Source organism: Trichechus manatus, unplaced genomic scaffold (genome assembly GCF_000243295.1).
Source record: "Trichechus manatus latirostris isolate Lorelei unplaced genomic scaffold, TriManLat1.0 scaffold00076, whole genome shotgun sequence".
Taxonomy (NCBI): Eukaryota; Metazoa; Chordata; class Mammalia; order Sirenia; family Trichechidae; genus Trichechus; species Trichechus manatus.
Window position 1 is genome coordinate 9,540,538 of NW_004444012.1, and position 17,731 is coordinate 9,558,268.

The window sequence follows — 17,731 nt, forward strand, 5'->3', positions numbered from 1 at the left end:
GCTACCACCACTGACTGCTCTGACAGGGATCACAATAGAGGGTCCTGGACAGAGCTGGAGAAAAATGTAGAACAAAATTCTAACTCACAAAAAAAAAAAAAAAAGACCAGACTTACTGTTCTGACAGAGAACTGGAGAAACCCTGAGAGTATGAGCCCTGGACACCCTTTTAGCTCAGTAGTGAAGTCACTCCTGAGGGTTACCCTTCAGCCAAGGATTAGACAGGCCCATAAAACAAAACGAGACTAAATGGACCCACCAGCCTAGGGGCAAGGACTAGAAGGCAGGAGAAGACAAGAAAACTGGTAATGGGGAGCTCAGGGTCCAGAAGGGGAGAGCGTTGACATGTCGTGGGGTTGGCAGCCAATGTCACAAAACGATATGTTTATCGTTTATTGAGAAACATGTTTGCTTTATAAACCTTCATCTAAAGTACAATAAAAAAAATGAAAAAAAGAAAAAGAAACAAAATTGAAATCAAAGAAAAAAAAGAGCTCTGTCAGATAAAATGCGTGGAGAGGAAACTTTAGAACTCAGAGTTGAGAGCAAAGGAGTTTGCAGGTTAAGAAGTTGGGCACTCCGTCACTTTGAGCAACACCAAGTGAAAGGGACAAGACCAGTAGCCTGTTTATCGTAAAGACGGGATTTACATGAGGCCGAGTCCTGCTGTTTCCACATACCCTCCCTCACTTCCCCCTTTCTCTCACCCTGAACTGCCCTGTTTGTTTCAGGTGAGGTTTTGTGCCAAATTCTGTTTCTCTGCTTCCTCTTTCAGCCCCTGCAGAGAACTGAAACATATCCAGAGATGACTTCCACAGCTATGCTGCGTGTCCAAACCTTTTGCAAACCCAGTAAAGTCATTTTGCCAACATTTTTTCAGGATTCTTTAAGTCACCATTGATTACTTAAAGCAGCTTATGGAAAGCTGTTTTGTAAAGCTAAGCCAGTTTTGCTCTGACAACGGTATTGCCTGCCATTCTATCCACTGACCTACTGCTGAGGAAACTAGGCGGGTGTACATGGGGGAGCCGACGGCGACACTGCTGATCTCTAAGCAAAGCCACACCTCTGCTTGTTGCTCTAACCAGATTTGGATATTTGGCTTCTGGGCTTTTGTTTCTTTCCTAGGCATTTGCAGGTGGAGTTTTTTTAAAATGTTATTCAGTTACCTTTTACTCAGAGACATTATGCCATTAATACGTGTACTGATTAGCCTGTTCTGGAATATGACTCAACTCTTGTTCCACATTACCTGATTCCTCAAATCTTACTCATACTTTTGACTGGATACTGCTCCATTAGTTATGTAACTGCCTTGAAGAACTAAAGGTCATTCTTCTGAGTACAGTGGCTCACGAGCTAACCTTTTAGCTCTACCTTTAGAAGGTGTTTACCTGGCACTTAATAGCTGCGCGTATACCTGTCACTTAAGAGATCCCACGTACCACATCTATTCAATGGGGCACACAAAGACTGGGGTTTATTTTCAAGCAGCCACAATAACCAGGCAGCCTGTTATTTCCATGACTACCTTAGATAAATAACGAATTATATCACATGGTACATTCTTTTTTATACTGAAGAACAGATTATTCATTCATTAAAGTTTTTAACAGTGATTTTAACTAATTGAAAGAACTAGAGATAGTGGTTTTCTTTTTTCCAAATTTTCAATAATGTGTTTATTTTACAACTAAATAAATTTTATTTTGATAGCGACTTTTTTTGTAATACGCCTTAACTTGAAAATATTACGAGGTGTCTATATCACTGCAGGGGAGACTTGGGAGGTGGTTGAGAAGTCAGTGGGTTGAAAGGACTGCGCTTGCTGCTTTCTGCAGAGTCAGAGGCAGTGAGTTTGCGTCCGGGCTCTCTTAATTGTGTAGCCCTGGGGCCACTTCACAGCCTTTTTGGGAAAGGAGATATAAGGAAATTCAATAGGTAGCACTGGCTCTGGTAAGTCTTGTTACCTCTCTAAGTCTGTTTAATCATCTGTAACGTGGGAATAATAATACTTACCTGACAAGATTGGGGTAAGGTTTAAATGAAGGTATTTTATGAGTCTTAACCAGTACCAGTTGCTGTCCAGTCAGCTCCAACTCATGGTAATCCCACGTGTGTCAGAGTAGAAATGTGCTCCATAGGGTTTTCAGTGGCTGATTTTTCAGAAGTAGATCGCCAGGCCTTTCTTCCAAAGTCCTTCTAGGTGGACTCGAACTTCCAATCTTTTGGTTAGCAGCTGAGCATGTTAACTATTTACACCACCCTGGAACTCCATGAGTCTTAAAACCCATTGCTGTCAAGTCAATTCCAACTCATAGCGACCCTATAGAGCAGAGTAGAACTGCCTCATATGATTTCCAAGGCTGGAATCTTTACAGAAGCAGACAGCCACATCTTCCTCCTGTGGAGCAGCTGGTGGGTTTGAACCACCAACCTTTCAATTAGCAGCCTAGTGCTTAACCACTGAGCTACCATTACTCCTTATAAGTCCTAAAGTACCATGCAAATAGAAAGAAACCTTATTAAATGGACTTTCAGCTAATGTAGCTTTGTCACTAATACACTGAATTCATAAGAAATGATCACCCTGATTGATATACCCTGATTGACGTGGTATTTTGTTTGTTATATTTCCTAATCAGAGAGGACCAGGTAAACTTCCGTGGATTCATGAGAACTTTGGCTCATTTCCGACCCATTGAGGATAATGAAAAGAGCAAAGATGTTAATGGACCAGAACCACTTAACAGCCGAAGCAACAAACTGCATTGTAAGGAATGAAGGTCTTTTGGCTTAAAATACTTACTTTTCATTTCTGACAAATCATTTATTTACTCATTCATTCATTCATTGAACACGTGTTTACGATAGCATAATGGTTAAGAACGCAGTCCCTGGAGTCAGACTGGCTGGCTTTGAATTCCAGCTTTATTACTTATTGGCCATGTGACTTTGGACAAGTTATTTAAAATCTTTGAGCCTTAGTTTCCTCGTCTGTAAAATGGAATACCAAGAGAGTCCACATAGGATTGTTGTGAGGATTAAATAAGATTATACATGTTAAGTGCTTCAAACAGTGCTTGTTATATTCTAAGTACTCACTAAATGTTAGCTGCTATTATCAATAGTTCATTGGACATCTGTGCACTAGGCACTGTGGTATTAGAGTGTCAACAGTGAACAAGACCCAGTCCCCACCCATCAGGAATAATGGCAACCCTCAGCCCATTTTAGAATTTAATAGATGTTGGATGTGATTTAAGTAAGGGTGGACAGCTGGATCAGTGTAAGATTTCATTTTTGTCCCCAGGTCTCTTGTCTCCTTTCCTTAGATGCTTGTTAGATTTCCCTTCTGCCCTTGTTGGGTCGTGTGTGACATTGCCCAATCCTTTACAGCATTTCTCCAGGGAATTGAAATTGAATTTCTCTTTTCACTCAAAGTAAATTGAAATTGTATTAAGTTGATAGAGCCCAGGCTTCTCTTACAAAGGTGCACAGTGGTATACAGGGAGGTATGTGAAGCCACAGAATAAATGTGGCCCATCAGGTTTTCACTTGATGATATAGAGAATAACAAAAGGCTTTTTAATATTTAAACAAATGACATAAAAATTGTAGACTATAATGGAAAATTTACATATATATGAAAGATAGTACATGAGACTTAAACTTTTAGTTTATAGCCCTTGGGCTATATTCTAGGTCTCCCTAGACATAGAGGTATGTGTTCACATTCCTCCGTTGATACTTTAGGTCAAGAGTTTGAACTGAAATAAGTATTATATAGGACAGGAAAGATTCTTGAACCAAAAACTGAAATACTGCCCATCTTTACCACAATATCATGTCCCATGATTAAGAGCAGAAAACTTGAGTACAAACAGAACTGAATATAGGAGAAAATAGAACTCTAATGAATTATACTCAGTTTTATTGAATAATTTGTTTTTTAGTAAATTTCAATTTCTTTTTTTCAAGACTAAATACTGTTTGAGGCAAAGCCTTCTTTGTTTGGATACAGGTTTTAGCACATGTACATATTTGTCTGATTCTGGCATTGGTGGGGCAGAAATTTTCCTATTTCTGCTGTCAGACCAGGAATTGATCAGTAATTGAAAAGGTCAGCTATAGCATAGAATCACAAAAAAGGTTACATAGCTTATCTTTTTTTTTTAATGCTTTAGCATTTTATTTTACTTTAAAATATTTTAAAGCATTCACTTGCTAATCTTTTGATGTAGGGCCAAAGGGTTTTTTGAGGTTGCTTTGTTTTGTTTTAGTATAAGTCTGTTGATGGGAGCTGTGTGACCTCTTTATATAAAACACATTTATAATGTAGAGTCTGAGGTTTCTAGTTGGCTGTTCCTTTTAAGTGGAAAGAGAACGTAGAGATACTTGTAAACATCCTGAGAATCGAATCTTTCTAGGTGTTTACGTTCTTTTCCTCATTCGTGCGTTTCCTCAGTCCTTCACAATTGTCTTGCCCACACCTACTTCAGCAGCAGTTTTTGTTTGCTTTAGTAACTTAATTTTGAGTCTTTTAGAAGTAGTCGATCTGATTTACATGGAAATAATAATTTATAGTTTTATTAAAAGTACAAACATCATAAACAATCTTAGGACCATTGACACATTTGACTCTTGGTAAGCATCCAGCCCACAGGTGGGAGTGGATACTCAAAAGTGCCCATTAGCTGCAGATGTTCGGTATGCAGCCGAATAAGTCTGAACAATTTGCAGAGGGGATGGAAAGTCTGTAAGGAGCAAACGTCTTCTGGCTTACAATATTTGCTTTTCATTTTTGAGAAATCATGTATTTACTCATTGATTGAACGATTGTTACGATAGCATAGTAGTAAAGGGAGTGAATCCAGTGAGTTGGTTAATTGGAAAACAGTTAAATACTCTGTGAAAATCTGCTTGCTTTTCTAATCCTAGGATTAGAAGAGACTTTAGAGGTCATCAGATCTAACGCAAGTCTGTTACCTGAGTCCCTTCTGCAGTGCAGGTTCTACTATGTTTGAGCCATGAACTCATTTGGCACTCTGGTGAATCCTAGCTCAGAATAATGTTTTTGAATGCATAAAATAAAATACATAGGATTATAAAGGAAACCAACTGTATTGAAATACAATTAAAATAATCAAACATATTTGTGATTTCATATTATGTTTGCTTCCTTATACATTAAATAACAAAATACAGCATTGAATTGAAGAACTTAATTTTGAAATAGTAATGAGCACTAATGATGAATTGAGATATCTGCAAACACTAATGTGGAATGAAAATATCTGATTTCTGCTGGCGTCAGAGTCACAGCAAGGGCTGTGACTGCTGTAGTTTGTTGCCTACATACATAAATGAAGGGGATGCCAAATTTCAGTAGAGGCTGTAAGAAAAGATACAATATCTTTCCTTTCTACATTCATAGACTCCTTTGTCTGTGGACCCTGGGTTAAGTAAGAAGCACTGATCTACGAGATCTCCTATGTTCTTGAACACATCCAGGGACAGGGAATTTACTAACCTTTACTGAGACAGCCCTAGCCATATGTGAGCATCTCTTAAAAAAAAAAAAAATTCTTCCTTCTTTGAACTGAATTATCTCCCTGGTCTTCACTGTGTAAATTCTGTTCTGCATGATGGGCTTTGAGTAGGCTTCTGCTCCCTCCAGAGACTCTAGGAGAGACTTTTTCCTTGCCTCCTCCAGCTTCTGGTGGCCCTAGATGTTCCTTGGCTTGTGGTAGCATGACTCAAGTCTCTGCCTCCGCTTCACACAGCCTTCTTCCCTATGTGTCTGTGTGTCTCTTTCTGTCTCTAGGACGCTGTCATTGGATTTAGGGCCCGCCCACCATAATCCAGTATGATCTCATCTCAATCCTTACTTTATTTGTATCTGTAAAGACCCTATTTCCAAATAAGGTCACATTCTCAGGTTGGTTCGGGGTGGACGTGAATTTTGGGGGGACACTCTTCATAGTAAGGAAAGGGTCTGCAAGCTTCCCTGTCATCATGGCATCAGGATATTGACAAGTATTCCCAAATCTTTCCATATTGTAATCTTCCTCTTATATGGCTTGAGTTTTTTTATACCACATAATGATGTGGGGAGTAAGGAATATGCCTGAAGATATTTTATTTGGTTGTTGAAGAATATGGTAAAGTGGAACTTGGGAGAATAGCCAAGAAGAAACAATGATTGAAACGTAAAGGTTTGACTGAGATCATTCATTTAGTCTTTCATTCATTAAGCAAATGTTTGAGATACAGCAAGTACTATTTTAGGCCCAGGGTGCAGTGATGAACACCAGACAAGGTCCTTGCCTTCATAGAGCTTATGATCTAACAGGAGACACAGACTATATAGAAGAAAACAAATGAATCAACAGGATTTATGATTGTGGTAAGTTCTGCGAAGGAAATGAGCAAGGCAAGATGAGAAAGTGATGGGGCACTTCACTACTTCAGCAAGGGTGATTGCTGAAAACCTCTCTGAGGAATTGAAATTTGAGCTGAGAATTAACCAACCATGCACAAAACAGGGGAAGAGAGATCTAGGCAAACAGAATTATTAGTGTAAAGGCCCTTGGGTAGAAACGAGTTCTTGGTGTATTCAGAGAACAGTGAAATCCAGTGTGGCTGAAGCATTTTCAAGAAAGGAGTGGTATGAGAGAGAGCAGAGAGGTTATAGTAAATAACTGGTATTGATTGAGCACTTACTGCATGCCGTGGTTCAGAGTGCCTTTTGTGTGCTAACTCACTGAGTCCTCACAACCCTACGAGGTGGATTCTGTTCTTGTCATTTTGCAATGAAGACAGCTGAGGCACAGAGAGGTTAAATAACTTGCTCATGTTCACACAGTAAGCATCATAGCCAGCACTTGGCAGAGCCAGTGACCAACCACTCTCCTCATTGCCCCATCATCAGTGTCAGGAGCTCAGGGAAGGGGTCAAAGCTGGAGATGCACATTTGGTGGAAAGATGGAAGGATTTGTGAACCTGTTCTGATGACCTCAGTAATTTCTGAATTTGACCATTGCATTGGGAGAAGATATTTTTGCTGATTCAGGGCCAGAGCTAATTGATAGGAATATCTGAGCGAGTTAAGAGGTAACTACTAGAACCCAGAACTAAAACCATTCCAGAAGCCAACTCTTCAGACAAAGAATAGACTGGACTATAAGACATAAAATGATACTCATGAAGAGTGTGCTTCTTAGCTCAAGTAGATCCATGAGACTAAATGGGCAGCTTCTGTCCAGAGGCAAGATGTGAAGGCAGAGAGTCAGGAGCTGGTTGAGTGGACATGGGAAATTGAGGGTGAAAAGGAGGAGTGTGCTGTCACAGTATAGGGAGAGCAATTAGGGTCACATAACAATGTGTATATAAATTTTTGTATGAGAAACTAACTTGAGCTGTAAACTTTCACCTAAAGAACAATAAAATAAAAGAAGTAACTGTTAGAACAGAATTTCAAATTCTCATGGACTCCAGACTTTCTGGAGCCATGGAGGCTGGAGAAACCTCTGAAACAATTGCCCTGAGATAATCTTTAAACCTTAAACCAAAAATATCCCCTGAAGTCTTCTTGAAACCAAACAATAGTCTAGCTTAACTAGTAAAGGATGTCTACCTTGAGTATTGTTCTCTTTGAAGATCTGTCTATATGGGATCAGATGGACAGCAGCAACTCGAAAGATTAGATAGGAACCTTAGGGGGCAGTGAGTTTATGTTAGTGGGGGAGGAACAACTCAGAAAACGGGAGTGAGAATCGTCACACAACTCAAAGAATGTGATCAGTGTCACTGAGTCGTACCTGCATAAACTGCTGAGTTGGTGCCTGTTCTGCTGTGTATATTCTCAACAACGACAACATTAGAAATGAGAGGTAACAGCTGGTGCTGCAGGGTTCCTTCTGAAAGGCCCATCAGGTGACCTCTCTAGTTAGCTCTACTGGGTTTCGACAATTAGCAGCTCAGGTTCTGTTAATACTTTGACCGAAAGGGGTGTAACTGTTTATTCTAGTTTTAAAATTCAGAAACAGGTTTCCATCCTGTAATCGTACTAAAGATTGCTTAGTAGGTAGATGGTACATTTTATGATAATTTAGAAACCCAGCAGTATACACAGAAGTGAGAGAGAGTATAGTTTATTTTGGCAATATATTAAACACATATTCCTTCAGGAACATTAATGATCCTTGTGTCTTTTTCCTTGGGATCCAAACCCCCTAAATATCTAAATTCTCAAATTTGGTAAAGATAGTTATTCAACTAACCAAATTACAGAGAACAGACAAATACCAAAGAAGGTTAGTTTCTCCCAGTTATTCCCCACCTCCAGCATCTGATACAAAGAGTAAGTTTTCTATAGTTTTTACTTCAGTTCCTGGTAGACTCACCTGTTTTGGGGAGGTCAGCAGGGGAAGATCTTTAAACTTTTAGGTATTCATTCATGTTATCACACCTTTGTACATAGTAATAGCTCTGCCTGGAATGCCCCACCCCTTGTCACGGTTCTGTTTGCCGTTCAAGACCTTGTTCAAATCTTGCTTCTCCTCTGGTGTTCCCCACAGCTCCACCAGAAGTCATGTCTGCCACATGCTTTGTTCCCACAGCATTTCCAGATGTGTTTGCACTTAGAATATAGTAAAATGAGTAGTTTGTATTGCTCTCCTCTATTACATAGTGAATTCCTAGAGTACAGGGTCTCAATCTGTGTATCTTCATAACTCTGGAGCAGTGGTTTTGGCTTTTTAACATTTGTAGCACCATATTGAAAACCAGTAACCTTAGTGGCATACTCAAAGTGATTCAAAGCCTCAAAACGACACTAGAATCAGCTGTATAATCCCAAGGCAGTCCATTCCTCAGTGAGAAGACTTCACCCGGCGTTGATGAGGTCATCCAGTGTTCTCACAGTCTTCATTGGGCAGCCCTTCAGCAATATATTAATGTATATATCATCTGAATGGTGTTTATTCTTCTGAAGTCTCTGTCACAGGGACATGAGCAAAGTTCTCACATATCCTAATTTCTAGGCTTATCTATTGTTAAAGAGAGAGAAACATGGTAAGGCCAGGAAGCCATCAAATTCTTGGCGTTTTTGTTTGAAACTGAAGTTCTCTGCTACTGCAGGGCTCCCAAGTGGTAGAGAATTACTTGAAAGTTGGCATGAATTTGCAAAGAGGTCATATTCCCAGAGCGATACTTTGCAGAGTCAGTTGGCATGATGCCTGTATGGCTTCCCCTGAGTGGTACACAGTGAAATTGATGGGGTGTGTGAAGGGACCTAACGTCCAGAACCGCTTAAGCTGATTGTTGTTTTTTTTTTTTCCTTAAACATCCTAGCATAATAAAAAGGACGTTCAGCTTTCTCTTTTCATGAAGTTTTCTGTTTTGCTGAGAGGATGAGCATATTTCATTAAATTGCAGATGCCATCAATTATGAGATGCATCTCTATTTCATAAATGTTCAAATGTCTTTAAAAGCCCTGCAAGTAATGGCAGTTATTTATGGAAAATCTATTAACTAGCTATCGGTTTTCTGTCTAGTGTTCTATAGATGTTTCATTCCCTGAGAAGGGGCAAAATACTACTGAATTTCCACTAACTCTTGTTTTTCCCTACCAGTTGCTTTTCGACTGTATGATTTGGATAAAGATGACAAGATCTCCCGTGATGAGCTGTTACAGGTATGTGGGAGGGCTCGTGTGCAGATGGATAACTTGTGCTTGAGCCCTGGCTGCTTATTCAATGGGCAGAAATAGTTCTTTCCTTCAGTAAGCCTTTAACACCTGCAGGGTGCAGAGTCCTGTCCCCATAGAACGCAGAGCGGATAACCTGGGAAGCTTGAAATCGCCTGTTGAGTTCTCACAGATAGATAGTATCTCCGCTATTTAAAAGCCAGCTACATGTCTTTTACGTGCCGACTGGCAGAACTAAAGTATGCAAGATGGTTTAGATCAAATAGTTCAGTTATTGTCAAACCGGCTTGTTGGCAGCCAGGTAGCTCTGATGGTTACTTAGGAAAACGCTGCTGATTATTCTGTCCTTGGGCTTGACATAGAGTCAGGCAACTGCTGCAGTGCTGTGGACACTGAGCTTACTGCTCGCTGTCCTTCGGTGCTCCAGGTGCACGGCTGGCCTCCTGCTAGCAGCGACTGGCATTTCATCCGATTAGCATCGCCTTCTCTTCTCGTGTTCCCACCTTCTTCCCTTTCTAGAGGTTTGAGAGGAGAAAATTCTTTCTTTTTTTTTAAATACAGTTACATGTATGGAGGACCCTGGGCTAACCAATTCAGGAGCATGGGGAAGTTTCTCTATTTCAAGATACACCTAAAAAATAAAGTGGTTTCCACTCACCCTGAAGTAAATTTGAACTCATTCAATATCTTGAGAAGTCTTGCATGTTGAGGATTACTCAGGCCGGATTAAGAACCACCCAAATTATTCTTACAGTTCTGTGTCTGAGACACAATGTCTGCAGGTTGGAGTTAGTGTTCTTTGCTTTTTGTATGTGTGTGTGTGTGTGTGTGTGTGTGTGTGGTTTTAAATTTATTTTATCATGTACATTTATAAATTTATAATCTGCAAATAAAATATTTCTATTATATTTTCAATTAGGTATTGCTGATGCATGTGAAAGTTCTCACTTTTAAAGTATAATTTATTCCTAGCTGCCTTATTGAATTTATATGGTATAGTGATAAAAGGCATAGCCTGGACAGCTAGACTACTTGTGTTCAAATCCCACATCTGTCACTTTCTAGTTGTATGACTTTGGATAAACTGTGCCTCAGTTTATTCGTCTATAAAATGGGAACAATTAAACATAACTACTTCACAGTACTGCTATTATGACAAAATGGTAGGTAAACCATCTGGCACATAAATGTTACTTATTATTTTTTAATGGATATTAAACCTTTGAATTTCTAGGGTAATGATTACACATGAATAGCAACAGAATAATCTCTCTTCCAAATAATAGCTTTTGTTCATTATTTCTTGTCTGATTGCATTGGCTCTTTGGAAAGCCACAGGAAATGCCTGTGTTTTTTACATATCAAAAGAGCCTTCATTTTTTTCACTTGATTATTTCCATATAAAATGAACTATAGAAATACCAAGTTTGCACATCATAGGGATAGTGTCCCTTGCTTTTGGGTTGGAAAGATTAGTCCACGTGACTAATGGACCACAAGTACTGCAGCCTCCACCAGACTGAATCCAGCACAACTAGATGGTACCCAGCTCTCACCACTGACTGCTCTGACAGGGATCACGATAGAGGTCCCTGGACGGAGCTGGAGAAAAATGTAGCACAAAATTCTAACTCACAAAAAAAGACCAGACTTACTGGTCTGACAGAGACTGGAGAAACCCTGAAGAATATGATGCCCGGACACCCTTTTAGCTCAATAATCAAGTCACTCCTGAGGTTTACCTTTAAGCCAAAGATTAGACAGGCCCATAAAACAAAATGAGACTAAATGAGCACACCAGCCCAGGGGCAAGGACTAGAAGGCAGGAAGGGACAGGAAAGCTGGTAATAGGGAACTCAAGGTCAAGAAGGGGAGAGTGTTGACATGTCCTGGAATTGGCAACCAGTGTCATAAAACAATATGTGTATTAATTGTTTAATGAGAAACTTGTTTGCTGTGTAGACAGTCATCTAAAGTACAATAAAAGAAATAAAAATTAAGAAAAAGATTACAACCTTGGAAACCTATGGGGCAGTTCTCTGTCTTTTAGGGTTACTATGAGTCAGAATTAACTTGATGGCACACAAAACAACAGCATGACTTCGATATGAAAACTTGATAAAGATAGTACAAGTAAGGAAAACCACAGCCCAGTCTGTCTCATTCACATAGACACAAAAATCCTAAACAAAATATTAACACACTGAATCCCCCAATATATGAAAAGGATGCTATGTTAGAATCAAGGTGGGTTCATACAAGGAATTCGAGATTGGTTTAACATTAGAAAATCAAATCAGTGTATTTAACCACATTAACAGATTTAAAAGAAGAAAAATTAAATGATCTTTGCCATAGGAAAAAAATTTGATAAAATTCATCATCGATTCATGATTTTTTAAAAAATCTTAGAAGGCTAGAAAGGGAAGGAAGCTTTCTTAATCTAATAAAGGGTAGTATGAAAACCCTTACCAAACATTAAAATAAAATAGTAATAAAAAGTCCTGGTTGCTAATAAACTTCCAGTTGGAACAATAAGCAGCAACGCGAAGAGGTAGAAAAATCACTACGTTGGGAATGGAACCTGGGCAGAGACTCCACGCCACTGGTGGCTGGAACCTGGGTCAAATCACTTCTGGGCCCCCCGTGACGGCATGAATAGCCTGGACCAGGTGATCTTTAAGACACCACTCTCCCCCCACACACAGACCCACGTGCACAATACAGTACTATAATTCTAAAAATAAAGCACTTCAGAAAATGATTGGACTTGATCTGATGAAGCTCTGTTGGAAGATGGATTTGTCTGGTTGGCCACGCACACGCAGGGAAGGTGGCACACGGCTTGGCCATTCACTGTTTCCACTAGCATTGTCTCTTAATTAATTCTTCTACTTGTGTACATTGTTACCTCTTAAAAACAGCCTCTACTTTTCAAGAATTGGTTTTTTAAATAACTAGTTTTGATTCAAATCGGTATCTCAGCTCTTTTTTTTTTTTTTTTTTCCTTTCTGAGAATCCTGTAACTTGTTTTTAAAAATCTGTTCCATGAGATTGGAGAGGGAGGAAGGCCTGTGAGCAGTTGGGCTTCCTATGGAGAAGCTCAGCTCTTACCTTTTGAAAACAGAGGAAGCTGACTTTAGTGACATAAGACATAAGAAAAGCTTCCTGTCCCCCTTTGCATGTTGTCTGAGAGTCTTATTGTTAGAGTCACACATTTTGTTTAAGGTAGCAATTTCCAAAGCATGTTCACACCCCAAAGATGTTAGCAGGATTAGGGAGAAGGTCTCGGTTAAGTTTGGGACACGTTTGGTGAAACAATGTTAAATTCTTTTTATTCCAATTCCCACAGCCCTTTAAAATATGCTTGTTACTTTTCTAAGAAGAGGGTTTAGGACCTTTATGAGGCAGACCTTTGGGTTTCTTGGACTGTATTCTAGGAAATGATGGGTTACTCCACCACCCCAGAGAGGACTGCATTCAGGTGGAATTCCAGGAAGCCCTGCCAAAGTGACTTAAACAATTGGGGGACTAATTTGTGTCATGTAACAAGAAGTCTGTCTCATGCAATAAGATTTGTCCAGGGCTGGTATAGTACGTAGATGATGTCTGGGAACCTCATAGTCCCAGGATGGCTGCTGTGCCACCAACCATCACATTCTGGGTAGGAAGAATGGGGAAGGACAAAATACAAAGGACTCTCCTCTAGTGAGGCTTTGCCTTCCTATCCAATGACTTCGTCAGAGATTTCTGCTCAAGTTGTCTAGAATGGCCTAGACAAGAAGATAAGGGTTTCACCTTTCCAGCTGTTAAATGTTTTCAGACATCAAAGGAAAAGAGGGAGGTGAAGTTATCTTGAATCTTAGTAGAAGAGTTCATCGGCTCCCAGGTCCCTGTAATTCCTGGCTCTTGGTCCTGCAGGTGCTACGCATGATGGTCGGAGTGAATATCTCGGATGAGCAGCTGGGCAGCATTGCAGACAGGACCATCCAGGAGGCCGATCAGGATGGGGACAGCGCCATATCTTTCACAGAATTTGTTAAGGTCAGGCAGTCACCTCTTTGAAAAAGTTAAATTCTGCTGCACAGAAGGGAGGAAAAAGAAAAAAAGAAAAAACATTATGCAGATAAGAGCTGGGGACAATATCTCCTATTGTGACCTTCATAACTGTAATTGGATTTTTTTCTCCAGGTTTTGGAAAAAGTGGACGTGGAACAGAAAATGAGCATCCGATTTCTTCACTAAAGGACTGAGACCAAACTGTCCCTTGCTTTCTAGTATTTAAGAACTGGAACTTGAGAGTCCTTCTGTCCACCAGCCCCACCTCCACCCCATCAATCCTCTTCTCCCAAAGTACTACTGCTGCATGACCCCCAGATATGATCTGTCAACACAAACCTACCTTTGTTGTAAACAAGGCATTGCAGAATGGTACACCCAGCCCATTTCTTTTCAGTATCCATGTACTGGTTCTCCATTCAGAAGTATCATCTTCCCCTGTTGTGCTGCTCAATGCCACATGTCCGTCCAGCCTGAGAAAGTGAGAGGGAGTCATGCCAAGTACCAGCCAGCCAAGCTCTTTCATTGGATGTCGACGGCAGCCATGCTGCCTTCCCTCCAGCTAGGCTCCGGCATGCTCCTTCATCCTTTTTTTTTTAATGTCCTTTGCTTCCTACTTCTCTGTCACCCAACATACCTTCACTTCGTCTGTCAGTCTCCCTGCTTTTTATGAAGCCTCAGAATCCCTTCTGTTCTACTTGGCACACCAAGCTATGCCAGTTAAATATGTTTCTGACTTGGCAGGATAGTTTGGTGGTCTGGCAGTTTTTATCTACCTTCCCTTGTAGGTGGGTCTGGGATGTGCCTCTCCAGCTTTTTGGTAGCCAGCCCTTGTCTCAGAAGAACATGACGTGTCTTGGTCCACTGCCCTCTGCTCTGTCATCGAAGAGCTGCTAGATGGAGATGTTCATGAAAGGTGGTGGCCTTGGTGAGAGGTATAGAGCCAAGTCTTCCAGGTGGCTTGCCCAGGTCATTCTACCTCTGGCCTCTGATTCTCAACATACATCCCGACGTGACTACTCTTGTTAGTGCAGTGTTGACTCTTCAGGAGATAGACATCATATGCCTGGATTTTTTGCTTAGTTTGGGGGCACCGTCACCACCAGAATGGCTGTTCTGACACTATGCTTGGGGACTTTCTTGGGCTTTTTTGAGAACCCTCGGACACCCTGTAAACATCCTGTATTCACAGCTCTGCAGCATGGTTGATGCTTCAGTGTTATGTGCACTGGAATGTTTTTCACTTCACATTTCTAAGTAGAAAGATTAGTGTTAAGGAAGTGCCTAACTTTTTGCAGTCCAAGAGATTTAAAGATTGTCCTCAGTGTCTTGATATTTTGCACAAAATTCTTTGTGAATTTTACACTTGGAAAGTGATTATACTAGAAGCCATCGTCAGCACCTAGCGCAGGTCCAAACCATTGAATGTATCATTAGCTGCCTGGTGACATTGGCTTCCTAGCTCCCCGTGTAGACCACTGCTATCCCTCAGAAACAAGACGCCTCCATTGGTAACACAACCCGAAGTGGCATTATAGGCCTTTGAGCGAGCCAGAGCAACTTCTCTGCCGAAGTCGGCTTAGTTAGACCTCACTGAGGCAGGCTGCCGCCACCCTAACATCTGTCTGTATGAGTCTGTTCATCTGTGTATCCGCCCTTGGCTGACTTTCTCTAACTCATTGCTTGCATGCTTGCTTGTTTCCTTGCTTTGGGAGGTGATCTAAGATGTGCACACAATTCTTTAGGAAGGGAATTGCTAAAGAATACCACTACAAAGAGATGGGGAAGGGCTAGGGAACGGGAGTGGCCAGGCTGGGTGGCTCGAGTATAGACGAGTGATGAATTCTTTAGGAAGTGTCACTCTGACTTTGTGATCAAATGATGTAATATAGGAATTGTATCAAAAGGAAGTATTTCAGAGGCTCCTTGACTTGCGTATTTAAAATTCCTAAAATTATGGCTTTCCCCCCTTTTGGCTGTATAGCAAACTGTTCTCATCCACAGTTGTGCCTTATTGTTCCATTACAATTGTATTCTTCGGTCCATCAATAAATACTTGTGGTTAAAACAAAATCACGTGTTGATTTTTATATATATAACCTCATCTCGTTTTTATATACCTCAATTCCCTTCTTCAATTTTGAAGTCAGAGTTTCTTCCTTACTCAGGTTTATCTCCATGCTGTCACATGCAGGTCTACTCTGCCGCTGCCTGACGTACTAGGTGGGGGCGTTATCTAGAGGCCAGCACTGTCTGCCCCTGGACACAGCTTTGTTAGCTTTGGCCACGTCAGATTTCATTCCAGTAGAGTTCAATGTCTGCTCTTGACTCCCTGGTTCCTGAAATGTAGGAAAAGCCTAAAATGGGGATATCTACTTATTGCTTACTTTGGACATGTTATCAGGAGGACTTAGTCCCTGGAGAAGGACATCATGCTTGGTAGAGGGTCAGCAAAAAAGAGGAAGACCTTCGACAAGATGGATTGACACGGTGGCTGCAATAATGGGCTCGAGCATAACGATGATCACGAGCATGGCACAGGATCCGGCAGTGTTTCGTTCTGTTGTACATCGGGCTGCTATGAGTTGGAACCAACATCTAACAACAACGCCTGTTGTGTATTATTAAATTTTCTACCCCGTCATGGGCGGCCTCAATGACACACTGTACTCAGCTTTTACGTGGCTTTTCCTATCTTCAAGTTTAGTCTGTGTGAGGTACAAGTGTCCCTATTTAGTGGCGTGCCACAGGACTCAAAGGAGTAGTAGCTGGAATCAGTTCTCTGAATTCTGACATGATGTCCTCCTGTCCTTTTCCCATCCCTCTGCCTCAAGAGTCCATTCAGAATGACTTGTGCGGTGCTTCAGTTTTGCATCTAATTTTAGGATCCGGAAACAGAAAAATAAATGGAGTGGACGTGCAGTCACTTTGGGAAGAAACAGTATTACTGGCCATGACCACAGGTTTCCTGGTCTGTGTCTAAAATAAAAATTATAAAAAATTACAACATTAAAACTATTTGAGCAAAGTCTCTTTAGCATCATTTTTATTTCCCTTGCTCCCTTGTGGCCTATCCTGGCGTTACATATTTGAACATAAGTGGAACTTACACAAAATTATATGAACTTTTAACAATGAATGCATTGTGATATTCCGCCATATTGTAATCTGGATTTCCTACTTTATATTAATGATTACATAGTATTTTACCAACTTGATGCAACAGGTATTCAATCATTAGTTTGTTGACTTATGGTGTCTCATTTTGTCTGTTACAAAATTATGATACAGCAAACGCCTTTCTGCATGTAGCTCTTTTTTCTTTGAAAAAATTTTGAAAGCGTGGGATTACTAGATCAAAGTCTGGGTATATACTTACAGCTTTTGACAGTTTCTCCAAAAACTGAGTGCCAAAGTGCCCAAGCACTCAGATTACTCTCTTTGACCTTCAGTATTGTTTTTAAAATATTCAATATGGGTCACCTATTTTTTTATTAAGTTTGCTGTCTTATATGGGCCCGCTTTGTGGTGCCCCAAAAGAATTACAATAGTAACGTCAAAGATCACTAATCACAGATCACCATAACATCTAATAATAATGAAAAAGTTTGAAATATTGCAAGAATTACCAAAATGTGACACAGAGAGTGAGCACATGCTGTTGGACAAATGGCGGCAATAGACTTGCTCAATATAGGGTTACCACAAACCTTTAGTTTGTAAAAAACGCAGTATGTGTGAAGCACAGTGAAGCGGAGCGCAGTAACACGAGGTATGCCTGTACAAGGCAAAGTAAAACACAGGCAGCTAGTTGGCAACCTAACACACTCCAAACAAAAAATAAATGGACGCATACAACTGCAAAATGTTTGTACAAAGGTGCTGGCTGAGATCTTGAGCAGCTAGACATCTGCCAGGGAGGAGGCAAGGGACAGACCCAGGTCCTTGGGTCAGCACAT

The 17,731-nt window shown here is 40.6% G+C and overlaps 1 protein-coding gene across 2 annotated transcripts in view; it reads left to right on the forward strand.

Annotated features, from left to right (window-relative positions):
• Positions 1 to 15,845, forward strand: part of CHP1 (calcineurin like EF-hand protein 1) — a 48,701-nt gene extending 32,856 nt beyond the window's left edge. Inside the window, exons 1-5 of one of the 2 annotated variants that reach the window (XM_023735137.1) lie at positions 860 to 1,138; positions 2,646 to 2,773; positions 9,640 to 9,701; positions 13,635 to 13,757; positions 13,905 to 15,845. In XM_023735137.1, coding sequence (XP_023590905.1) covers positions 1,020 to 1,138; positions 2,646 to 2,773; positions 9,640 to 9,701; positions 13,635 to 13,757; positions 13,905 to 13,958 — 486 coding nt within the window. In that variant the 5' untranslated portion in view covers positions 860 to 1,019 and the 3' untranslated portion in view covers positions 13,959 to 15,845. Of the gene's footprint in view, positions 1 to 859; positions 1,139 to 2,645; positions 2,774 to 9,639; positions 9,702 to 13,634; positions 13,758 to 13,904 lie in introns of those variants that run through there. The other variant, XM_004380646.3, reaches the window with a different exon arrangement.
• Positions 15,846 to 17,731: the final 1,886 nt, after the last annotated feature.